Source organism: Mobula birostris, chromosome 1, assembly GCF_030028105.1.
Source record: "Mobula birostris isolate sMobBir1 chromosome 1, sMobBir1.hap1, whole genome shotgun sequence".
In the NCBI taxonomy this organism is placed as follows: domain Eukaryota; kingdom Metazoa; phylum Chordata; class Chondrichthyes; order Myliobatiformes; family Myliobatidae; genus Mobula; species Mobula birostris.
The window spans coordinates 175,769,477-175,795,746 of NC_092370.1; the positions used below are offsets into that span (position 1 = coordinate 175,769,477).

The following is a 26,270-nucleotide window of genomic DNA, read 5'->3' on the forward strand; positions in this document are numbered from 1 at the left end:
AATTTGGTTTACCCAATCTACATGTAGATTGAAGTCACCCATTATAACTGCTGTTCCTTTATTGCACACACTTCTAATTTCCTCTTTAATACCATCTCCGACCTCACTACTACTGTTAGGTGGCCTGTACACAACTCCCACCAGCGTCTTCTGCCCCTTAGTGTTACGCAGCTCTACCCATATCGATTCCACATCTTCCCGGCTTATGTCCTTCCTTTCTATTGCGTTAATCTCTTCTTTAACCAGCAACGCCACCCCACCTCCCCTTCCTTCATGTCTATCCCTCCTGAATATTGAATATCCCTGAATCAGTGCCTAGTCTCTGTCTTTGAATTGGCATTGTGCTTTTTTATTAAGTCCACTGGAGATGTAACTTTCGTCTTCCAGAGAGTCAACCCATGGAAAGTTAACTGGCCCGGCTAGTGTCCTTAGCCATGTACTTAGATGCTGCACAGATCAGCTGGCAGGGATATTTACTGACTTTTTAACCTCTCCATGCTTCAATCTGAAGTTCTCATCTGCTGTAAGAAGATCACTATCATTGTACTACCTAAGAAAAACAAGTAAACGTGCCTCAGTGACTACCTTTCAGTGCTGTGATATCCACCGTCAGTGTGCAATGAGAGGCTCGTCATGGGATGGGTTAACACTAGCTTCCTAGAGAACCTTAATCCACCGCAACTCATCTACTGCCAAAACGGGCTCAAGGCAGATGCCATCTCCCGACAGTCATCTCTGAAGTGTCTGGACAGTAAAGGTACCTGTGCTGGACTATTGCTGTCTGACTACAGCTTCACCTTCAATATTGTAATTTCAAGCAGACTTGTTTCCAAACTGCTAAACTTGGGACCCAACACCTTCCTCTGAAATGAATCCTTGACTTTTTGACATCAATAACGACCAGCAGCAACACTTCTGCCACGTTTATCCTTAACATTTGCGCCCCACGAGACTGCATCTTCAGCACACTACTCTATTCCCTGTATACTCGTTGCTGCGTCGGCACATTCTGCTCCTAGTTCCATCTGCATATTTGCAGATGAGAGCGCTGTAGTGGACCATATCTCAAATAACAATGAGTCTGAGTACAAGAAGACAATAGAGTGCTGATGACCTGGTGACATGCTGTCATGACAACAGTCTTTTTCTCCTTGTCAGGAAACCAAAAGAGCTGGTCATTGACTTCAAAGGGGGAGGGGTGAAGGTACTACATCAATGGTGCTGAGGTTGAGGAAGTTGAGTTTCAAGTTCTTAGAAGTGAATCTGATAAATAGTCTGCCTTATTCAACTATGCTGAAGCTACAACCAAGAAAACTCACCAATGCCTCTGCTTCTTCACTAAATTTTTGTCAAAGTCCCATAGAAAGCGTCACAGCTTGGTATGGCAGCTGCTTTGCCCTTGACTGCAAGAAACTGAAGAGTTGTGGACACAGTTTAGCACATCATAGAAACTAGCTTTGGCTCCATAGATTCTGTCTGTCCTTTTCACTGCCTCGGTTAATCAGCCAGTATAATCAAAGACTCCACTTAGCACAGGCATTATTCTTCCCCTACCCCCACTCCCCTCTGATTGGAACTGTCTGTCTAGGTACCATATCCGATGCGGACTTTGGTGACCATGGTTTTCCATATAGAATTGGGTAGAGTATACAAAATCCTGAAAGCACTTACCATCAGGATCAAGGGCACTTTCTCTTCCATTGTTATAAGGTAGAACGTAGAATAGTACAGCACAGTACAGGCCCTTCGGCCCACAATGTTGTGCCGACCCTCAAACCTTGCCTTCCATATAAGCCCCCACCTTAAATTCCTCCATATACCTGTCTAGTAGTCTCTTAAACTTCATGAGTGTATCTCCCTCCACCACTGACTCAGGCAGTGCATTCCACGCACTAACCACTCTCTGAGTAAAAAACCTTCCTCTAATATCCCCCTTGAACTTCCCACCCCTTACCTTAAAGCCATGTCCTCTTGTATTGAGCAGTGGTGCCCTGCGGAAGAAGCACTGGCTATCCACTCTATCTATTCCTCTTATTATCTTGTACACCTCTATCATGTCTCCTGTCATCCTCCTCCTCTCCAAAGAGTAAAGCCCTAGCTCCCTTGATCTCTGATCATAATGCATACTTTCTAAACCAGGCAGCATCCTGGTAAATCTCCTCTGTACCCTTTCCAGTGCTTCCACATCCTTCCTATAGTGAGGTGACCAATACTCCAAGTGTGGCCTAACCAGAGTTTTATAGAGCTGCATCATTACATCGCGACTCTTAAACTCTATCCCTCGACTTACGAAAGCTAACACCCCATAAGCTTTCTTAACTACCCTATCCACCTGTGAGGCAACTTTCAGGGATCTGTGGACATGTACCCCGAGATCCCTCTGCTCCTCCACACTACCAAGTATCCTGCCATTTACTTTGTACTCTGCCTTGGAGTTTGTCCTTCCAAAGTGTACCACCTCACACTTCTCCAGGTTGAACTCCATCTGCCACTTCTCAGCCTACTTCTGCATCCTATCAATGTCTCTCTGCAATCTTTGACATTGAACAGTTCTCTTATTAAGATGTATTCTTGACCACAGTCTACCTCATTGTGACCTTGCACATTATTGTCTACCTGCACTGTACTTTTTCTGACATGTAACACTTTATCCTTTACTGTGCACTATTGCTCTGTATGGACAGTATGCAAGACAAGTTTTTCACTGTTCCCCAGTACATGTTACAATAAGAAACCTATTTATCAATTTGTGTGTGTGTATATATAGATATCTTTTTGACTTAACTATATTGATTACAGAACTATTGGAGGAATTGAACTGAGCTATCAGATTCAGGTCTTGAGGTGGATTTGCAATAGAAAGGGAAGACTAGGTAGTTTCAGGAATTTTTTTTGGTAAGTGGGGTAGAATCTAGTCTTTTTGGGGTCAGTACAAAAGTTGGGGTCTTGAGCTTGTTGCTGGAAGTGTACTTGGATAGAGAATATGAAGTAAATCCTCAGAGGGAGAAAAGTGAGAATAAAAAGTAACAAATCCAAATTTTAGTGCAATTTGACCTGTGGGTTAAGGGATCAAATTCCATTGTTATGAGCCACAAGCCCTTAAGTTAATTTGAAAAGGACTTTACGTGTTTTGTGTAGTATGCTGCTTTCAGTTTAAGTTATTTTATGCTGGCATACACAAACCTTTGCATTATAGACTTTCTGGCTCAATATTAAATTGTACTTTTGATTTTAGCAAAAATAACTTTTGCAGCAGTGATTCACCACACGTAGCTTCTGATTTCTGCATGTGCCTGTATAGATTTTGTAACTGGCAAACCCCTCCTATTTATACTGGAGGTTACACAATGTAGTTAAAAATATTCAAAAAAATTCTTAAACAATATTGTTATAGCAAGTTAACAGTTTGTTTTAACTCATGCAGTGATAACTTTTTCCACTTATAACAAACTTTATCCAGTTAACCAAATCTTTAAAATGTTCAATTCAAAGTCATGTTAAAAACATATTCACTATACCTGTAATTTGATATAATTATACTTTAATAAAATCAGGTCTGTCAAAACTCAGTGTTATCCTTTTTTTAAAGTTTACCTTTTGGTATTTTTAACTACAGACGTTTGTACATAATGTAACCATCAGTGTGAAAGTCAAGGACTTGTTTGCAAAATTAAATTTCTGAAATCACTTGCACATACGTAGTGTATTTTAATCTATAGACATTGGCCACATACTGATTACACATTTAGTGATGTGCATGGTCTCCACTGCCTTCATAGTCATGTAAGGCAGCCTTTGTTCGTGCCTCAAAGGGTGAGGTTAACTACCAAGGAGAATGAGGATATTGTTCTTTTTAACTTGAATTTAAAACCAAAATGCCCAAATTACCTTGAAATAGATGTTGCAAACAATTTTCATTGCAAACATTTGCTCCGGTTCTGTTTCTCATATCCAGACCCATGACTCGTGTTGGAGTAGAGTTGCACAAATTCCTTGAACACACCATCATTCACCCTGGTTGAGCTTGGTGTGTGAACTGAATCATGCTGAGATGCTTTGTTAGGTTGATTGTGAAAATCATTGTAGTTTCATGACTTGGAAATCATGACCACATTTCACAAGTTAGATGTTTCCAGTTACCGTGGAGACCAGGTCTAGAGGTTAATTACGCAAACATGAGAAAATCTGCAGATGCTGGAAATTCAAGCAACAATTCAAGGGTCTTGGCCCGAAACGTCAACTGTGCTTCTTCCTATGGATGCTGTCTGGCCTGCTGCATTCCACCAGCATTTTGTGTGTGTTGCTAAAGGTTAATTAATAAGGAATTTACCAGACATTTTTAACCCCTGATGTGATTAAAATGTTTGGCTACCTAGGTTGATGTTATGACCTTACCTCACCTTATCTTCTTACCAGCCCATTACCTCTCTCTGGTGCTTCACCCCTTCCCTTTCTTCCATGGTCTTCTATCCTCTCCCATCAGATCCCCCTTCTCCAGTCATTTCTCTCTCTCTTTCACCAATCGACTTCCCAGGTCTTCACTTCACCCCTCCCCCTCCCCTGGTTTCACTTATCACCTGCCACCTTGTACTACTTTCTCCCTTCCCCCACCTTCTTACGTTTCAATCCTGATGAAGGGTCTCAGCATGAAACGTCAACTATACTGTTTTCCATAGATGCTGCCTGACCTGATGAGTTCCTCCAGCATTTTGTGTGTGTTGAAGCGGATTTGGGCAATAATTTAAGCCAAACAACCAATCCACTAAGAAAATATCAGTAACCAGGGATATCAAAATTCATTGATTTAATTAAGTGATCTTGAAAGCAAAAGCAACACACATCAAGGTTGCTGGTGAATGCAGCAGGTCAGGCAGCATCTCTCGGAAGAGGTACAGTCGACATTTCAGGCCGAGACCCTTCGTCCGGACTAACTGAAGGAAGAGTTAGTAAGAGATTCTACTCCCTCTATGCTTATGACTGTACCTCTTCCTAGAGATGCTGCCTAACCTGCTGTGTTTGCCAGCAACTTTGATGTGTGTTGCTTGAATTTCCAGCATCTGCAGAATTCCTCGTGTTTGTGTTGAAAACAAGAGGTTTGGATCATTTGAACACTGAGAATTTAAAAAAAAAGTTGATTTATGGATCACTAATGAAAGCTTGTGTAGGCTAACTTTCAGTTTGTAATTGTGTGAAGGAATGGTTCAAATGAAGTTTAAACAAAAAGATTCTGGTAGTGCAGAATGCATCATGCAGATATTAGTTTAAATATTTCAGGGGCACATCAATTAGCTTGGTCCTCATCAACTATGCATGGATGAAATTACAAATTTTAGTGATTTTTGTTTTCCTCCCCTGATCATCAATAACTAAATCCAGTGTAATTTTGACAAAATGCATTAATACTTGACTTTTCCTCTCTATCCAGATAAATCTCATAGCTCCTCCAAGATATGTCATGACTACCACAACACTTGAGCGTACAGAAGGTCTTTCTATTCTAAACCAAGCTATGTCGGCAATTAAAGAACGTATAGAGGAGAAAAGAGGCGTTTTCAACATCCAGATGGAGGTCAGTCTCTTGTTTTTGGCTTGCTGTTATTCCTATATTAAATTCTCTAGTGCAATATATGGACTTACATATATGGTAGACAAAGTTACTGTGGTTGTGAAAGTGCTTCCTGTTCCCATTTTGTGCTCAAGTGATTTCAACCACGCCACTATATAAAACCACAAGACATGGGAGCAGAATTAGGCTATTTGGCCTATCAAGCCAGCTGTGACATTCAGCTATACGTAGTTTTCCCTCTCAACCCCAGTTACCTGACTTTTCCCCATAACCTTTGACACCCTTACTAATTGAGGCCTATTAACCTCTGCCTTAGACATACCTGATGACTAAAAGCTGTCAGTGGCAATGAATTCCGTAGATTCACCACCCTCTACCTAAAAAAATTTTCCTCTATGTACTTTGAGTAAAAACTGGCTGGCTTTGCAAACAAGACTGGACAGTTTAGTAAGTGGTCCCATCTTGGAAACATTGAACTATATGCTGCGAGGTTGTACACTGAAAAATAGTTACACAATCCAATCCCAGTAGGCCCCAGCCACATTGAAGGGCTTGAGTTATTTTCTATTCTACTGAAGAATTTGGAGTTGGGTCAGATTATGCCTTCATAGCCCAACACAATATTTTATACAAATCAGCAGTTGTGGGCTGTTCACTAGACATGGGTAGGGACCGCTATCATCGATAAGGAAATGACAAACTGTTAGTCTACTGTCAGTAGCAGGGCAATTGCTCAAGACAATAATGAAGGGCATAATTATATAATGTAAGGGTTAAACAAAATCGTCTGTTGAGTTCTTGAAGATTTGAGTAATGGAAGAGATAAAGGGGGAAGCGGGGATATAGTGCATTTCAGTTTCTGGAAGGATTCCAGTAAGGTACAAGAGTTTGGCTAATGTGTAAAGAGTATATGGAGATGTCGTGAATTGAATTGGTTATCGGATGGAAAGCAAAGAATGGGAATTCTTAGTTTGGCAGGCTGTGTCTAGTGAGGTTCTGCAGGGGTGGGTGCTTGGACTTAAAATATAGAGAGATAGAACTTGCTGGCACCATGGTGGAGTAGCGGTTAGTGCAACGTTATTACAGTTTGGGCCATTAGAGTTCATTTCCGACATTGTCTGTAAGAAGTTAGTATGCCCTTCCTGTAAACGTGTGGTTTCCTCTGCGTGTTCGGTTTCCTCTCAGCTTCCAAAGATGGACCACTTAATGGGTTAATTGGTTGTTGTAAATTGTCCTGTGAATAGGTTAGGGTTAAAAAGGTGAATTGCTGGGTGTTGCAGCTCTTTGGGCCTGTTCCCCACTGTATCTCTAAATAAAATAAAATATACCATTTCTTGAAAGGCTTAACAGGCCAGATGCAGGAAGGTTACATGAGTGGGATATTTAGGACCTGGGTGTACAGTTTGAGATTAAGGGATTGATCGTTTAAAACTGAGGTGAGCCAAACATGGATGGTGAATTACCATATATAACCTAGGTTATACCTTGTTATATTTTTTCATTTATTTGTTGTGACTTTTACAGCCTAAGGTGGTTACAGATACTGATGAAACAGAATTGGCTAGACAACTTGAGCGACTGGAGCGGGAAAATGCTGAAGTTGACGGAGATGATGATGCAGATGAAATGGAAGCAAAAAATGAGGATTAAATACTTACTGGATTCTGGAAATTGACCAGAAGAGAGAAAATTCCCTTCAAAATTCAGACTACAAAGCTATCTTTTTTTTTGGATTTATCCAAAATACTTCATGCATATATTTCATTTCTCATTTTCCTAATGTGACTGGCTACTGTTCTGAACATCTTCATATCAATTAAAAAACAAACCAGGTTAATCAACTTCTTTGAACTGCAACTGCTAGAGTTTTTATTAAAAAAATATTAAGCACGCAAGCTGATCCTTGCTGTTAAATTTGCAGCCAGTCTTCCACGCAAATCACTAATTGGAATTTTACAAGTATTTGATCCTCTGGAAGAAAGGAATTTTTTCTCAAAAGATTGTATTCAGAACATCTAACAAAAAATAAACATTGGCAAAATAATCTTTGAAACTTCAAGCCTTTTATTTTGTATTTTTGGCACTGCCTTTATGCACTATCTGATATATCAATAGTTGTGAGTAACAAAGTAAAGCATCTATTTTCTTTTGATGTGGGGAAGCTGCCTGTAGTCAAGTTGAGTTCTCTCTGCAAATCTGTTTTTGCATTTTCATTGTGTAACTTGTCAGCACATGAAATTTGGCATGCTATTTTTAATCATGAATTTGGCTTAATTCATTTACGCTGAGTACTATAAAAATAGTATGGCTGCGTGTTTCTGCTGAAAATTTTAGTGTTTTATTTTGATATTTCACTAAAGTTTTCACAACTATTATGTATTTAGTTCTTAAAATATCAAGAACTTAAGCCTGCTTCTGAACTTCGCCTATTTTTCATGCTCAGTTAGCTCACACCCACAAATTGTGAAAGTGATCTTAATAGGCAAAAATATTCATGTCCCAAGTACAGGCTGCCAATTCTGCTTTCCAACCAAACCATTTGTTGGCTTAAAAGTAATTTTTTTTTGTGGCATTAACACTTCGGTATCTAGCTTACTAAGGCAGATTACTTACTTTTTTTTTTGGTTATTGGAATTGTCTTGCCATATTTTCAAATGCTTGTTAGACTGTGGTAACATGACGTTGCTTAAGTACTGGTGCCATGTGGGGAACAATTAAACGTGATGCTGGACTCATTACTATAATACATCACAAATTCATAGAATACGAATTGATCCCAGAAAAGAGTTTGGATTGTAAAATGGAAGTCTCATAGCATTTATTACATTTTCCAGATGCCCACTGGTTTGTAAATTCATTGACTGTCCTTAAACTGTGCATCAAATAGTTATTCATTTTATTTTGAATCGTGAACTTTCCACTGAATTTTGGAGAATGATGTGTTTTAAAGCTCTTGATCTGGTAAGCTCAAGATTTGTGTGCTGGATTAGCAAGTTTTCTGTTGTCTGTTTTCTAGTAAATGATTAAGTTTCAAGGGAGCATGGGTAAACTGAACCAAATAGTTACAAGGCATTGGTGAGAGCACTGGTGAGCCAGATGCCAAACCATCAGGATTTCCATTTCAGCAGAAAGCAGATTATCAGAGACCATCTAATTTCTAAAGCAGGTGTAATATTCGCAACTCTCTATATCACACCTGTTACATTGAGTGATATTTGAAACATTGAAGAGAGCATCATTTGACCAACTAAGCTATGTTAAAATTGCCCTGCACCTTTTACGTTTGTGTGTGGTATCATTTTTTTTTCCTTTCCAGTCACTTTTTAATAACACAGTTATACTTAACGCGGTTCCCATTCCTTCACACTCCTGTAAAAGTTGTCATTTAATACCTCCACCAGTCCTCCACCAGTTCTTTATTATTTGCATATTTAAGATATATTGTCTAATGATCTGTTTGTTGTTATAGCTAAGTCATAATCCTTCACCTCTAAATTGATTTTCTTTGGTATATCTACCACTGGATTTGTTAGGTTATTTAGATATTTACCCTTTTCAGGAATGCTAACTTTTAAGTTTAAATTGCATGGCCTCTAAGGAGGAATGTGAGACGTTGATTCTGCAGTGTAAAGTTCCTGGAGAGAATCTGTACCTATTAGTGCCATTTTAATACTTGTAACAACCTGATTGTTGAACAGTGTAAGTGTTTATGTGCCATAGAAAAGAGTATGGGGAATTTCTACCATAATGCAACTTCCAACATTTTTATTACTTAATCTGTAAGAGCAATTCATTTGATTTTGATATTTTCAGACAGGCAATGTAAGCTATAATTAATGTATTATTTGATAATTGAATTTGGCATGTCTTGATAGAAACTAAAATTTTGGCGGTTTCTCTGGGGTGGGAGGAGGTGAAACCTTTTGCAAATTTGGTTTTATTACAGAAGAGACTTAATATCAAAAGTTTGCTTGTGCAATAAAATTTGATTAACTTCAGTTTCCTGTGAAGTTGGGTCTGAATCTCTATTCTTGGACCTGAACAAGAAAAAAATTTCGTGCTTCACTGAAAATGCTAAATTTTGAAACTTAGATCCTTTCTGCCAGTTTAGGTGTATTTGTTTGCACTTTACTATTCATTAGGCAGTTCTCCATGCCTTGGCTAATATTTCTCCTTTGACTACCACCTCATTTACCAACATGGCACTATAGTTCATTCATTTGAAGATTGAGTATGACAATTGATATAGTTCCCTATGAAAAATCAAACTTTTATGGCTCAACATTGTTTGCCTTGATTCAGAGTAGAACTTTAATTACAAAAAGCTGGGTGAACTCAGCAGGTCAGGCAGCATCTAAAGAAATAAAACAGTCCACATTTTGGTCTGTGGCCCTTTATCAGGACTGGAAAGGAAGGAGAATGATGCCAGAATAAGAAGGTGGGGGGAAGGGAAGAAGGACAAGCTAGAGGATGAAGGGTGAAGTGAGGTGGGTAGGGAGGGGTGATGAAGTAATTAACAGGGGTGTGATGGTGAAAAAGATAAAGGGCTGGAGAAGGAATCTGATAGGAGAGTAGACCATGGAAGAAAAGGAAGGAGGAGGGTCACTAGAGGGATGTGACAGGCAGCTGAAAAGAGGTACAATACTGTGCAAAAGTCTTAGGGCATATATATGTATCTACAAGTGCTAATACTCTTGCACAGTATTGTAATTATGTATTGTACTACTGCAAAAAAAATTCATGACATGAGAGATGATAAACCTGGTCCTAATATGGGTCTCAATTGTGGACTGAGTGGAAAGTAGGCAGGGAGAGGGGAATCAAGGTTAGGAAGTGGGAACCACCAGAGAAACATTCTGTAATGATCAATAAACCAATTTCACCGGACAACAAAGATTGTTGCTTTCTGAACACTTTTGGGAGCATGTTATGGATTTTGGCCCGCTGATCATGAAAATCACTATGAAATTTCCCTATGACACCATTTTTGAAATTGCCAATATTTGTATTTCAATTCATAATTGAAGTGGGAATAAGTGATGTCAAGATTGAGGAAGGCATTTTTGTTAGTCTACAAATCGAACAGGTCATCAATGGTAGGCAGTTCAAAAATCTGGTAGGACTGGTGAAAATCACATGGAAGGCACTCAAGGATATTGTTGAAAATTTTCTTGGCAACAACAGAGCACCAAAGTATGTGCTGCTGATTGACAACATGATCCAAACATACAAAACCATGAAGTGCAAAATGTCACAAAAAGATTAATTTTCGGCATTCCCGTTTAGACTTCTTCGCTGTAAATCTTGGTGTTGTCAGTGACCAAGCATGATGAAATGTTTCACTAGGACATTGTAGTCATGGGGAAACAGTATCAGGGCAACTGGAATCCATCAATGGTGGCTGATTATTGTTGGACACTTAGCAAGAAGCCTCAGACACAGTACAAACAAAAATCATGAACAGAACATTGAATAAAAGTTAATTTATTTTTTCTCCAATTTTCTATATGATACAAGAGGTCTGAAATTAGGTTTGTGTTCAGCTTCAAGCGATCTATCATAAATCGTAAAAAAAAAAATTCTGAGGAAGCAACACTTACAAAAAGAATTATTGTCCAGGGCTTATTTGGAATCAAATGAACTTGCCTGGTGTCTCAGGGCTGGGTGTAACTGCACCAGTGCTACCCCCTCTTCCCCCCCCCCCCATCCCATGCACCTGCTACAATTTTCCTGCAGTGCCCGCAGAGTGGGGAATTGAAGGGGGTGGGGAATTACCAAAAACTGGAGAAATCAATGTTCCTACCATCAGGTTGGAGGCTACCTAGACAATATGAAGTGTTGTTCCTCCAACCTGAGAGTGGCCTCAGAGGCCAGGGACTGACATGATGCCCATCCTCTGCTATATTTGAGAAACCTGCATATTCTCACGGTAACTCCATTTGTATTTTTCAGTATCTTAGTTTCCTTCCTCAATCTGAAGGTACATTGATTAGTAAGTGAATTGTCTACTGTAAATTACCCTGGACAGCGCTGGGTGGCAGGAGCATCTGTGTGGAGAAGATGAACATGAGTGCAAATACAGAGAAATAAGTGGGGGAATGGGATTGCTGGTATTGCTCACAGCCAGTAAAGACTTAACCAAATGGAGCAATGAGAGTATAGTATATTACACAGCTCTGTGATTTATAGCACAGAAAATGTCAAGCTGTACAGTCAGTTTATGGTGATGCTTAAATTATATTAATGTAAATGTTTTTTTCATGGCTCTTTCCTTTCTTTGCTGTCTAATCTGAACATTGACCCTATCTAAATTACTAACTTTAATCCTTCATCCCACACTTTAGTAAACGAGAATATTTTGCTCAGTTTTTTTTATCATTGAAAACAGCCAGAAATTTCAATGCTTCAAATTTTTCACGAATTTTGTTCAAACAAAATGATTCACTAACTTTGTGCCGCAATAATTGTTGCCTCAACACTACCTCATTATATTGCACAAATGGTACTGCAGCTTTATATTCAATTCTATGCATATACACTTTTATAATCCTTGTTATCAGTAAGATAAGTAATGTGATTTCCTATTTTTTGTCAACTCTGACCACTCATTTCAAGGGAGAATTTTGGCTTCCGAAGGACTTTATATTGTTAATTTCTTAAAAATGTTCAAATAATTGCTTTTGGATTCCATATTAATTCCCTTCATTGTTGAATATTCCTTGAAATATACATACAATATTTTAGTTTTGATGTAGCCAGCATTTTTGTAGGTGGACTTGTTCTGGACCCCTATGCTGTCAACGTGATCCAATTTTGTCATTCTAGATCCAATCGATATGCAGAGTCTTGCTCCTAGGGATGGGCAGGATGCATATTGAAGAAAACTTTAGACTGCAACAAGACATGGACAGTCTGACAAATAAGTAAGCTGACGCATTGAGGAGGTGTTGCAAGAAACAAGGGAATATAATTAAATGGGAGGATACTGAGATCTGGAAAAATGAAAGGATTTTGCCACATTTACTTATCCTTAAAGGGAGCATGCCATCTTGAATTTTTTTTTAAAGGATTTTGCATATTTTATTAGATGAGGCACAATACAAAGGTGGGAAGTTACACTTGAACTGTACAAAACACTAGATCACAGTTTGTGTGCCATATATAGTTTCAGTTATGTCCTTACAAGAAGATTTGGGTGCACTGGAAGGAGTGCAGATGAGAGTTTCAGGGATATCAGACCATAAGATATAGGAGCAGAATTAGGTCATTTGGCCCATCAAGTCTGCTCTGCCATTTCCTCATGGCTGATCCAATTTTCCTCTCAGCCCCCTTCCTTCTCCCCGTATCCCTTCATGCCCTGACCAATCAAGAATCTATAAACCTCTGCCTCAAATATACATAAAGACTTGGCCTCCACAGGCACCTGTGGCAAAGAATTCCACAGATTTACCATTCTCTGGCTAAAGAAATTCCTCCTCATCTCCATTCTAAAAGGATACCCCTCCATTCTGAGGCTGTGTGTTCTAGTCTTAGACTCTCCACATCCACTCCATAAAAGCTTGTCAAAATTCAATGAGGTCACCCCTCATTCTTCTGAATTCCAGCAAATACAGACCCAGAGCCATCAAATCTTCTTCATATGACAAGCCATTCAATCCTGGAATCAATTTCGTGAACTTCCTCTCCAGTTTCAGCACATCATTTCTAAGATAAAGGGGCCCAGACCTGCTCAGAATACTACAAGTGAGGCCTCACCAGTGTTTATAAAGTTTCAACATTACATCCTTGCTTTTAAATCCTAGTCCTCTCAAAATGAATGCTAACATTGCATTTGCCTTCCTCAGCACAGACTCAAACTGCAAATTAACCTTTAGGGAATCCTGGATAAGGACTCCCAAGTTCCTTTTCACCTCAGTTTTTTGTATCTTCTCTCCATTTCCAACACTGTATTCCATCTGCTATTTCTTTGCCAAGACAGAATTATTTTTATTGTGAAATGATAGGATAATCTAGACTTTTTTGAAACAGATGAGGCTGAAGGAAGAATCAATAGTGATGTTTAAAACAAAATAAGGCCTTGTAGAGGGATTTTTTTAAAAAAACTAATTTCTCAATGAATTGGTCAAAAAAATAACTGGATTTAAAGTAATTAGGAAGATTTTCAATGAAATGAGGGAAAAAAAAACATTCACACAAGTCACTATCTGAAAGGTGGTTAAAGCAAAAACCCACCCATCTATACCAATATTATCACTTGTCCTGCTACCTACAAGAATTTACAAATTTTCATCCCTCTGGTCAGCAATCCCTTCATATCTATCTGCATTTAATTGCTTATACATCTGGTCATTTTACCATTCTCCTGTGTTTCCACTACCGTCCTGTTTACTGGTTACTGTGCTGCAAAATGTTGTAACATCTTTAAATTTCAAAAATACACTCCTGTACCAGTCCAGATAATTTATATATGAAAAACAATTATCCTAATACTCTTTTTTTATGGTTGTCTGCCTTCATTATTGTGCTTCTTATTTTTGTCTCAATAGTACCATGTGCTTCACCTTTACAAAAACTGCCTTTGCAAAATGTTGCCCAAACATACAACTTGTCTTAATCAGTCCACTTTGTTACCTCAAAATTAAGATTACATGGATTGCCTTTAATAAATTTAAAATGGTTTTCCCTTTTAACCAGATTATTCTAAGTGAAAAATATTTTTTTTAAACTGCAGATGCTGGAAATCCGAAATAAATCAAAATGCTGGAAACACTCTGCATATTGGGGTCCATCTGTGGAAAGAGAAACAGAGTTAATGCTTTGGTTTTGGGACCTTTCAGTAGACTATAGTCTTCACTAATTTTCATAGCACAGATATCAGACTAATTGCCCAATCATTTCCAGCTTTTCCTCTGTTTTAGGGAAGCCAACCAAGTACCCTGAGCATCGTTCTAATCATGTGTATTCCATTTTCTGTCGATCCCAGCCTCCAAGTAGATAATTAAAATCTCACAATCTTAAACTGAATGCAGGTCCCTCCTCTCACATCAGAAGGTCAGTAGTACATTACATTAATCCTTATTTTGTATTTGAGCTCTAACTATTTTAGCCTTTATATATTTTTGCCCATTGCTAGCTTGGTCTTTATTGATTTTCCTCTAATTATTTCATCATTGTCTAAATTATTCGAGTTTGTTCCGTCAGCTAAACCTCCCAAAACTCATCCTGCCTATTCCTACACACTTATAATCTCTATTGAGCTATGGAAAGAAAATAAGATCAATAAATAATCTGTGAAATTAATTTTTTCCAATAACCAAAGTCAATATGTGGCAAGAGCTAAGTGTTATAATGTAATATAATTGCAATGATGCAATCTTTGCCCATGTCATTAACTAAATTAGTTAATTAGTTCAGCTGGAAGCTCTCATTCCAATCTTTACTGAGCCCATGCACAGTTCTGGTATTATTGTCATCTATTTGGTGGCCCTGCTAGATCTTCTCTCTTCCCTTTGTTAGCAATGAAAATTTGTTTGTGTGCTCCTGCTCTAGTCTTTGTCAGTCTCCATCTCCTCTATACTATCTCTCAACAAGATGACATCTGTCTGAAATACTTTCTTCAGAAGTCTCTATTGAATTGTGATGTGTTAGATTGTCTCCAACTCCACCCCCCCACCCCAAAAAAAATCTCATCCAGTTCCGGAGGGAATGTACAACAAATTGCAGAGCCAAATTACACAAAATATTTGTATGGACAGATTTTGAATTAATAGAAAATGTCTGCACAAAGCAAGTGAGACGGCACCTGCAGAAACAGCTAACGTTCCAGGCTGAAGACCCTTCCTTGGAAATTGAAAGATTCTGAACAGGGATATTTGATCTGAAGTGTTAACTCTTTCTCTTTCCACAGATACAGCCTAACCTGCTGAGTGTTCCCAACATTTTTTGTTTTTATTTCAGATTTCCAGCATTTGCAGGATTTTTTAAAATTTGAAATTCAGATCATTTTGTTTTATCTTACAGATATAGAATGGAAATTTAGAGTAGGTAATTAAAATTTCATCATCTTAATCTGACTACAAATTCTTTCTCATTCACATAAGAGGGTTAGTAATATACCAAAAAAAACCTTTCTTGTATTTAAGCTCTAATTATTTTTATCCTTATTATTTATGTTTTCCCTTTCACTATCGCTAACTTCACGTACTCTGGAGGTCTGTTATCTTTTCCCTGGCCCTTTCATCCTTGTGTAATTTACCCTAAGCTTGTTCTGTCAGCTGAACCTCCCGTTACCACTCCTGCTATTTTATAACCTTCATCAAAAGGCAAAAGAGAACAGGGTAATATCAAACTACTGTGGGAAATTGGCCATCCTGACATTCAAAACCAATACAAAGCATGAAATATTAACTGTTACTCCTTTAACTAAAAAAAAAATGACTGTTGTTATACTGATGTTTGGACCATAGGAGAGTTGAGGGTTATGGAACAAGCAGAAGAGTTTGTTCCCTGATCAGATTAGTCATAATATTAAATATTTTATCTTTTTTTTACTGTAAAAGAATTTACCCCACTATCAAACAGAAACAAAGACACAGACCTCGGTATAAGGTTAACCATTTAATATGTGATCCCGGGGCTCTTTGTCTTATGACTCCGCTAATGTCAGAATACATTTTAAATTTATACAGTAAATTTTGGACAATAGCTGACAGCTAAACATACTTGGTCAGCGATTTCAAGAAGCACTTGTTAGATATCAGCCTAACGTGTCCTGCATGATACATAAAATTAGAACTGCTCGTCTACATTTAGTTCCTCTATTTACTAGACAGTCTTGGACAAAGGGCATGATCCACAGATGGCACAAGCAAGGCAGCATCTACGTCCCATCCTGTCATCCTCATGACTCAAGTCTTGAGCGATACTTAGCTAATCTAGCTTGACAATAAAATTTAATTTTTCTCTTAATTTTTCCAAACGCAGTCCTTCTTGATAATCTGATCAACCTTATCCATCACCCACCTCTGCAGAATATTACCCTTCTATTTCCCCAGGGTAGGGAATATTATACGCGAGGGGTAAGGTCCTCGTGTTTAAAAAGGCTTCTTCGTCATATTCGAGACCTACGATTCCAATTCAACGTGTGGGAGTAATTTTATAGGAGGAGCTATCCAGGAACAGGCACATCATATGACCAATGACCACAAGTAAAATCATTACCAAAATTAACCTTTAATGGACAAGGGTTCCCCACCAACTCCCTTGAAGTTTCCCAAAATGGCCACCAGCCAGTGGAACTACAATCATGGAATTTCCTACCTACCTTTTTAATCTGCTCCACACGTTCCTGAACATGGTCTACCAGAGAGCTGATATTTTCAGATTCATCAGGGAAGTAGGTACTATATTCCTGACCTATAATGGTGCAGGTTCCCCTTTTTCGGCTAGCATGAAGTCTAATCCAATCTATACTACAGAACCACGGTCGTAAAGGCCACTACTTCTGCTGTCAAGTCTTTTATTTGCATTTCTGTGTTTTCTAAGTCAGATGCTGTTTTATTAGCCAATTTTTCCAGTGCAGAGGCCATATTAATAATTTCTCTAAGTGTCTGGCCCACCCCATACCGAGGATACAATGTCACCCAAAAGCACTCAAACTGGGTGAGGGTGATCTTCTAATTTGTTCACCAGTCTCGTAATGGGAACCCATGCCAGTTGGGACTTACCATGCCAGCAAAGGTAAATCTTGCTTCCTCAGACCCAAAGGGTATTGTTTGGGAGAGGAGGAGGGGTCTTTGAGGTAGAAATTCGTTCTCCACTCCATGAACTACTAGTCCAGATGTTACTTGTAACATTGCATGTACTTTTCCTTGCCTTCCATTTCCCACCCTCCCTGCACCAACAGCTGTGTCCTTGGACTCTAAGTCTCAGGGGTGGGGGCATTGTGAGCGAGTTGTATAACACAGGGGAGTAAGTGTCTCAGCACTGGACACAAATCATCCCAAGGCATCATTCCCAGTTGCACATTCAATCCAACTCTCCTGTCTTACTCTGCTGACCCCGTTCTTATCGGTAAAGTTATGTCCCCAGAATATCATCCCAAATCTTTTCATTACTTTCCCACAATCTTTAGTTTTGGTATTATTAAGGAATATTGATACTAATATACTTCTCCCACCCCCCCACCCACTTTCTGCATGAGCGGGAATGGCCGAGCACACTCAACAGCTTGACACATTACTTCTGCTAGTGTATTCATATGCAAGTTCTATGTAAGTATTAAATGCATTCTCCTTGTTTATAAATCTCAGCAGTCCAAGCAACAATATATCTCTTCACTTTTCTGCTTTTTCTTCCACTGCCGCTTTTTATTTATTTATTTATTTATTTATTTACGGGACGTGGGCATCGCCAGCTAAGCCAGCATTTATTGCTCATCCCTAGTTGCCCTTGAGAAGGTGGTGACGAGCTGCCTTCTTGAAATGCTGCGGTCCCTGAGGTGTAGATACACCCACAATGCTCTTAGGGAAGGAATTCCATGATCTTGACATGGTGATAGTGAAGGAATGGCGATATGTTTCAAAGTCAGGATAGTGAGCGGCTTGGAGGGGGATTTCTAAGTGGTGGTGTTCCCAGGTATCTGGTGTTCTCATCCTTCTAGATGGTAGTGGCCGTGGGTCTGAAAGGTGCTGCCTTAGGAACTTTGGTAGACCTTGTAGATAGTACACACTGCCGCAACTGTTCATCGATGCTCGAGGGATTGGATGCTTGTGGATGAGGTACGAATCAAGTGGGCTGCCTTGTACTGGACGGTGTCAAGCTTCTTGAGGAAGAACTTTTTCACCCAGAGAGTGGTGGATATATGGAATGCTCTGCCCCAGAAGGCTGTGGAGGCCAAGTCTCTGGATGCTTTCAAAAAAGAGATGGATAGAACTCTTAAAGATAGCGGAATCAAAGGTTATGGGGATAAGGCAGGAACTGGATACTGATAGTGGATGATCAGCCATGATCACAGTGAATGGCGGTGCTGGCTCAAAGGGCTGAATGGCCTACTCCTGTACCTATTGTCTATTGAATGTTGATGGAGCTGCACTCATTCCATTACACACCCGAGTCCTGACCTGAGCCTTGTAGATGGTGGACAGGCTTTCGAGAGTCGGGAGGTGAGTTACACACTGCAGGATTCCTAGACTTTGACCTGCTCTGGTAGCCATGGTGTTTATATGGCTAGACCAGTTCACTTTTCTGTCAATGGTAACCCCCAGGATGTTGATAGTACGGGATTCAGTGATGGTGATTCCACTGAATGTCAAGAGATGATGGTTAGAGCCTCTCTTGTTGGAGATGGTCATCACCTGGCACTTGCATGTTTCGAATGTTACTTGCCACTCATCAGCCCAAGCCTGGATATTGTCCAGGTCCTGCTGCATTTAAGTACAAACTGCTTCACTATCTGAGGAATCACTAATGGTGCAGAACATTGTGCAGTCATCTGCGAATATCCCCAGTTCTGACCTTATGGTGGAAGGAAAGTCATTGATGAAGCAGCTGAAGATGATTGGTCCTCGGACACTTCCCTGAGGAACTCCTATAGTGATGTCCTGAGGATGAGATGATTGACCTCCAACCACCACAACCATCTTCCTTTGCGTCAGGTATGATTCCAACCAGTGGAGGGTTTTCCTTTCAATTCCTATTAACTCCATTTTAGCTAGGGCACCTTGATCCCATTCTCAGTCAAATGCTGCCTAGACGTTGAGAGCTATCACTCTCACCCCACCTCTGGTATTAGCTCTTAGGTCCATGTTTGGACCAAGGAGGTGATGCAGTCAGGAGCTGAGTGGCCTTGATGGAATCCAAACTGGACATCCGTAAGCAGTTTATTGCCGAGTAGGTGCTGCATGATAGCACTGTTGATGACCCCTTCCACTACTGTGCTGATGATTGAGAGTAGGCTGATAGGGCAGTAATTGGCTGGGTTGGACATGTCCTGTTTCTTGTGTACAGGACATACCTGGGCAATTTTCCACATTGTTGGGTAGATGCCAGTGTTGTATCTGTACTGGAACAGCTTGGCTAGTGGCGGGGCAAGTTCTGGAGCACAAGTCTTCAGGACTATTGCTAGGATTTTGTCTGGGTCCATAGCCTTTGCAGTATTCAGGGCTTTCAGCCATTTCTCGATATCACATGGAGTGAATAAGATTGACTGCATACTGACATCTGGGATGCTGGGGACTTCTGGAGGAGGCCGAGCTGGATCATCTACTCAGCACTTCTGAATGAAGGTTGTCAAAAATTCCTCAGCCTTCTCTTTTGCACAGGTGTGCTGGGCTCCTCTATCATTGAGGATGGGGATATTTGTGGAGCCGCCTCCTCCAGTGAGGTGTTTGATTGTCCACCACCATTCATGGTTGGCTGTGACAGGACTACAGAGCTTAGATCGGATCCGTTGTTTGTAGGACCACTTAGGTCTGCCTATTTCTTGCTGCTTATGGTGTTCGGCATGCAAGTAGTCCTGTGTTGTGCCGGGCCATGAGGTTATAGATTGCAGTTGAGTATAATTCTGCTGCTGCTGATGGCCCACAGTGCCTCATAAATCCCAGTCTTGGGTGCTAGCTCTGTTTGAAGTCTATCCCATCTAGCACGGTGGTAGTGCCACACAAAGGCAGTGGTAGTGCCACACAACGGCAGTGGTAGTGCCACACAATGGCAGTGGTAGTGCCACACAATGGCATTGGTAGTCCCACACAACAGCAGTGGTAGTGCCACACAACGGCAGTGGTAGTGCCACACAATGGCATTGGTAGTGCCACACAACGTGGTGGAGGAACTTGATCCTGTGCATCCAATCCTTCTTGTCCTTCTAGCTTTACGACGGTTCTGGTTACCAAAATTACCTGGTAAGGACCCTTCCACCTAGGCAAAAGAGAATCTTTTAAAAGCTTTTTTACATACACGTAATCTCCACATTTAATGGGATTGGTGTTTTCTTTTCCCGGCTAAGGTAACACATCTGCTATGCACCTCTGATTTAATTTGGTTGCATCTCCCAATGTTTTGACAAATTCAATCATGTTCTCGTTGGTCCAGGCCAGTGCTGTTTGAGCACTTGTTAAGGGGGGCCGAGAGCCCGTTGGCATTGGCCTTGCCATCAATATCTCAAGCAGGGTTAGCTGGATTGTCCTATTTACCTGATTCCTATATAGCAGCAAGGGAAATGCCCCCGGCCATCTCAGTCCTCTCTCCTGACAGACCTAGCCGGGATATCTTTCAGGACTCCATTCATTCTCTCCATTAACCCTGAAGTCCAAGGCTGATATGGAAAGTGCTATTCCCAGATGAATCCGAACACCTGGCTCAATTCCTTAATCAATTTCCCTGTAAAATGCGTTCCTCTGACTCTATTAAGCTTATGGTACCCCGAGCCTGGGGATAATTCTCTTCATTAAAGTTTTTACTGCTACCTGAGTATCATCCTTCCGCATGGGGAAGGCTTTTACCCATTTAGAAAACAGGCCCACTATTACTAATAAGTATCTATATGTGAGCGCACAGAATCTACTAGTAGATTGGCAAAGGGGGCCTTTGTCGGCGGTAGGTGATCGAATTTTGCGGGGAACTTCCCTCTAATGTTTTGCTTACAGAGTTCACAACTCGCTACTCCAGATCCTGGAGAGTGGTGGACCTGTGTGGCTGTGGCGTCCGCTGTACCCGCATAGCCTTTTCATCTGTTGCAGACCATTTAGCCGCCGCATCGGCCGCTGCATTGCTTAGGGCTATGGGGTCTGACGTGTTTGTGTGAGCTTCGCACTGAATGACAACTATTTGTTTTGGTAATTCCACCGCCTCCTAATAAGGTATGCGTGCTGTATGGGTTTTCCAGTTGACGTAATAAATCCTCTATTCTACTAGAGGGACACCAAATTGTGTACTACCCCGAGATCATATCTAGAGTCTGTGTATACATTTACAGTATGTCCTTCTGCCAAAATACACGCTCTTGTTAAGGCGAAAAGTCCAGCCGCCCGTGCGGAGGTTCCTTGAGGGAGAGTCCCTGCTTCTAGAGTTTCAAACGGGCTCATCACCACCGCATATCCGGCCAGTATTGTATTATCACTGGGTTTGCATGAGTACCCGCCTGTGAATAGTACTAGGTCCGGATTAGCCAACGGTACAGAGGGTAAATCTGGACAGGGCGAGCAAACTAATTCCACAACCTTGACGCAGCCACGTGATTCGCCGTCCTCTGTTAAAGGCACTAACGTGGCAGGGTTTGGTGCCGGGGCTCTTTTGAAGGTTAAATTAACCTTACTAAGGAGCATTACCTCATACCCTGTACGTCTGGCATTTGTAAAGTGGTGGCTTGCCGCCGAATTCAGGGGTAGCATCACTGCACGGGGCGCTAAGATAGCGCAGGCATGGTCTCGCAGTAGCGGTTCGTCTTTTTCCAGCATCACTGCCGCGGGCACCCTGGCATTCCCCTTACCACTGGGGATCTCCTTAATCCCCCACGCTCCTGGGTCAATACTGCACAAACCAGCCCCTCCTTTTCACTCGCGTACAAGGGTTTCTTATAATCTGGCAGATCCAAGGCCGGTGCCTGTATCAGCGCATCCTTTAAGGCTCGTTGCATGTCTTCATTCCACGGGACATTATCAGGAGCCTGCCTCTTGCAACATTGCTGTTCTGAGAACAGCACCATGAAGTCGATATTCTCGAACCTAATGTCTACAATAGTTTGCCATCCCCAGGAAGGCCATCATTTGCTTTTTAGTGGCGGGTCCAGGGGTTGTATAATGGCTGAAATGCGTTCTGATCTCAAACGGCGAGTTCCTTGGTATAACAATAGATATACCACAGTAGACTGGCATACTGCAGCTTCGATAAGGACGCTCTGTGTCCTCTAGTAGCCAAATGAGTTAAACAGTACCTGCAGTCAGTCAGGGCCTGAGAAGCCAGCAATAGATCACTCGCATAATGCAGTATTATGCTGCATCCGTGCTTGCCAGACGGATAGCAGTTGGATAACTATATGGGTAGCAGATGCGTACAATATGGCAGGACTTTCTGTGCACCCTTCAGGTAGCCGTGTCCACGTATATTGCTGTCCGCTGTCTGTGAAAGTGAACAGGTATTGACTATCCTCATGCAGGGGTATGGAGAAGAACGCGGAACGCATCAGTTACAAAGTACCAGCAACTGTCTGAGGGAACGCAGACTAATACTGTATCACATTGACTTCTGGCGCAACCACAGAGGTGTGTTACGCCTCGTAAATCCTGCACAAAACGCCATTCATCCGGCCTCCCACGTTTTCCGATAGGCAACAATGGAGGGTTACACTTTGAGTAGGCCGAAGGACTCCATGATGCAATAGTGCCTCTATCATCCGGGAATTAAAGAATCTGTTCGGGAAACGAGTTAATATTGTAATGTAAAAAAAAATATGGCTTGTCACACTTGCATAGCAAGACCCCAACTCAGCCGAGTGATAATGAACAGATCCTGGAAGGTAGAAGACTGAGAGGAGCTTTGATAGAGCTATTCAAAATTACAAGGGGTATAGATAGGGTACTTACAAACAGGCTTGGGTGGGACTATAACCAGAGGTCGTGGTTTAAGGGTGAAAGGTGAAAAGTTTAAGGGGATCATGAGAGGAAACTCCTTCACTCAGAGGGTCTTGAGAGTGTGGAATGAGCAGCCAGCTCAAGTGATCCATGCGAGCTCAATTTCAATGTTTAAGAGAATTATGGATATTAGGGATATGGAGGACGATGGCCCTGGTCATTGGGACTAGGCAGTTTAAATGGCTTTAGCATGGACAATATGGGCTGAAAGGCCTGTTTCTGTAGTTTTTTTATTCTTTAAGAGTTGTCCCAAATAAGCAGCTGCCTGATTAACTGATGACCCACTGTATTACCAAGAAGAATCGTACAGAACCCAAAAACACATGAACAGACAATTTGATGCAACTGACATGTGCCTCTCTATGTTTTCTCATTTCCCTTTATGTGACTGTGAACATATATTGGCAAAAATCAAAAGGAATTGTTTCATCCTTCACGCAGGTGAGCTAAGTCCGCTCACCTTCTAACTCTGACTGCTCATCGTTTTCCCCCAGTCCTGATGAAGGGTCTCCGTCCGAAATGTCGACTAGACAGATGCTGCCTGGCCTGCCGAGTTCCTCCAGCATTTTGTGTATGTTACACCATCTAAATTACTCATCTCACCGTTATTAGTCTCTGAAGTAACCTTGCAAACCATAGAACCATAGAACCATAGAAACTACAGCACAGAAACAGGCCTTTTGGCCCTTCTTGGCTGTGCCGAACCATTTTCTACCTAGTCCCACTGACCTGCACATGGACCATATCCCTCCATACACCTCCCATCCATGTATCTGTCCAATTTATTCTTAAATGTTAAAAAAGAACCCGTATTTACCACCTCATCTGGCAGCTCATTCCATACTCCCACCACTCTCTGTGTGAAGAAGCCCCCCCTAATGTTCCCTTTAAACTTTTCCCCCCTCACCCTAAACCCATGTCCTCTGGTTTTTTACTCCCCTTGCCTCAGTGGAAAAAGCCTGCTTGCTTCACTCTATCTATACCCATCATAATTTTATATACCTCTATCAAATCTCCCCTCATTCTTCTATGCTCCAGGGAATAAAGTCCTAACCTATTCAACCTTTCTCTGTAACTGAGTTTCTCAAGTCCCGGCAACAACCTTGTAAACCTTCTCTGCACTCTTTCAACCTTATTTATATCCTTCCTGTAATTTGGTGACCAAAACTGAACACAATACTCCAGATTCGGCCTCACCAATGCCTTATACAACCTCATCATAACATTCCGGCTCTTATACTCAATACTTTGATTAATAAAGGCCAATGTACCAAAAGCTCTCTTTACGACCCTATCTACCTGTGACGACACTTTTAGGGAATTTTGTATCTGTATTCCCAGATCCCTCTGTTCCACTGCAATCCTCAGTGCCTTATCATTAACCCTGTATGTTCTACGTTGGTTTGTCCTTCCAACATGCAAAACCTCACACTTGTCTGCATTAAACTCCATCTGCCATTTTTCAGCCCATTTTTCCAGCTGGTCCAAGTCCCTCTGCAGGCTCTGAAAACCTCCCTCGCTGTCTACTACACCTCCAATCTTTGTATCATCAGCAAATTTGCTGATCCAATTTACCACATTATCATCCAGATCTTTGATATAGATGACAAATAACAATGGACCCAGCACTGATCCCTGTGGCACACCACTAGTCACAGGCCTCCACTCGGAGAAGCAATTCTCTACTACCACTCTTTGACTTCTTCCATTGAGCCAATGTCTGATCCAATTTACCACCTCTCCATGTATACCTAGCGAATGAATTTTCCTAACTAACCTCCCATGCGGGACCTTGTCAAAGGCCTTACTGAAGTCCATGTAGACAATATCCACTGCCTTCCCTTCATCCACTTTCCTGGTAACCTCCTCAAAAAACTCCAATAGATTGGTCAAACATGACCTGCCACGCACAAAGCCATGTTGACTCTCCCTAATAAGTCCCTGTCTATCCAAATGCTTGTAGATTCTGTCTCTTAGTACTCCCTCCAATAACTTACCTACTACCGATGTTAAATTTACCAGCCTATAATTTCCCGGATTACTTTTCGATCCTTTTTTAAACAATGGAACAACATGAGCCACTCTCCAATCCTCCGGCACCTTACCTGTAGACAGCGACATTTTAAATATTTCTGCCAGGGCCCCTGCAATTTCAACACCAGTCTCCTTCAAGGTCCGAGGGAACACCCTGTCAGGTCCCGGGGATTTATCCACTTTAATTTTCCTCAAGACAGCAAGGACCTCCTCCTTTTCGATCTGTACAGTTTCCATGATCTCACTACTTGTTTCCCCTAATTCCATAGACTTCATGTCAGTTTCCTTGGTAAATACAGATGCAAAAAACCTATTTAAGATCTCCCCCATTTCCTTTGGTTCCGCACATAGGCGACCACTCTGATCTTCAAGAGGACCAATTTTATCCCTTACAATCCTTTTGCTCTTAATATACCTGTAAAAGCTCTTTGGACTATCCTTCACTTTGACTGCCAAGGCAACCTCATGTCTTCTTTTAGCCCTCCTGATTTATTTTCTTGCACTTCTTATACTCCTCAAGCACCTTATTTACTCCCTGCTTCCTATACATGTCATACAACTCCCTCTTCTTTTTTATCAGAGTTGCAATATCCCTTGAGAACCAAGGTTCCTTATTCCTATTCACTTTGCCTTTAACCCTGACAGGAACATACAAATTCTGCACTCTCAAAATTTCTCCTTTGAAGGCTTCCCATCTACCGATCACATCCTTGCCAGAGAACAACCTGTCCCAATCCATGCTTTTTAGATCCTTTCTCATTTCTTCAAATTTGGCCTTCTTCCAGTTAAGAACCTCAACCCTAGGACTAGATCTATCCTTGTCCATGATCAAGTTGAAACTAATGGTGTTATGATCACTGGAACCAAAGTGCTCCCCTACACAGACTTCAGTCACTTGTCCTAACTCGTTTCCTAACAGGAGATCCAATATTGCATCCCCGCTAGTTGGTACCTCTATGTATTGATTTAGAAAACTTTCCTGAACACATTTTACAAACTCTAAACCATCTAGACCCCTAACAGTATGGGAGTCCCAATCAATA

At 41.0% G+C, this 26,270-nt stretch overlaps 1 protein-coding gene across 1 annotated transcript in view; it reads left to right on the top strand.

The window, feature by feature from the left end:
* Positions 1 to 9,564, top strand: part of eif2s1b (eukaryotic translation initiation factor 2, subunit 1 alpha b) — a 30,692-nt gene extending 21,128 nt beyond the window's left edge. Inside the window, exons 7-8 of the mRNA XM_072266524.1 lie at positions 5,426 to 5,569; positions 7,091 to 9,564. Of these exons, the coding sequence (XP_072122625.1) occupies positions 5,426 to 5,569; positions 7,091 to 7,216 (270 nt within the window). The 3' untranslated portion in view covers positions 7,217 to 9,564. The remainder of the gene's footprint in view (positions 1 to 5,425; positions 5,570 to 7,090) is intronic.
* The last annotated feature ends 16,706 nt before the right edge of the window (positions 9,565 to 26,270 follow it).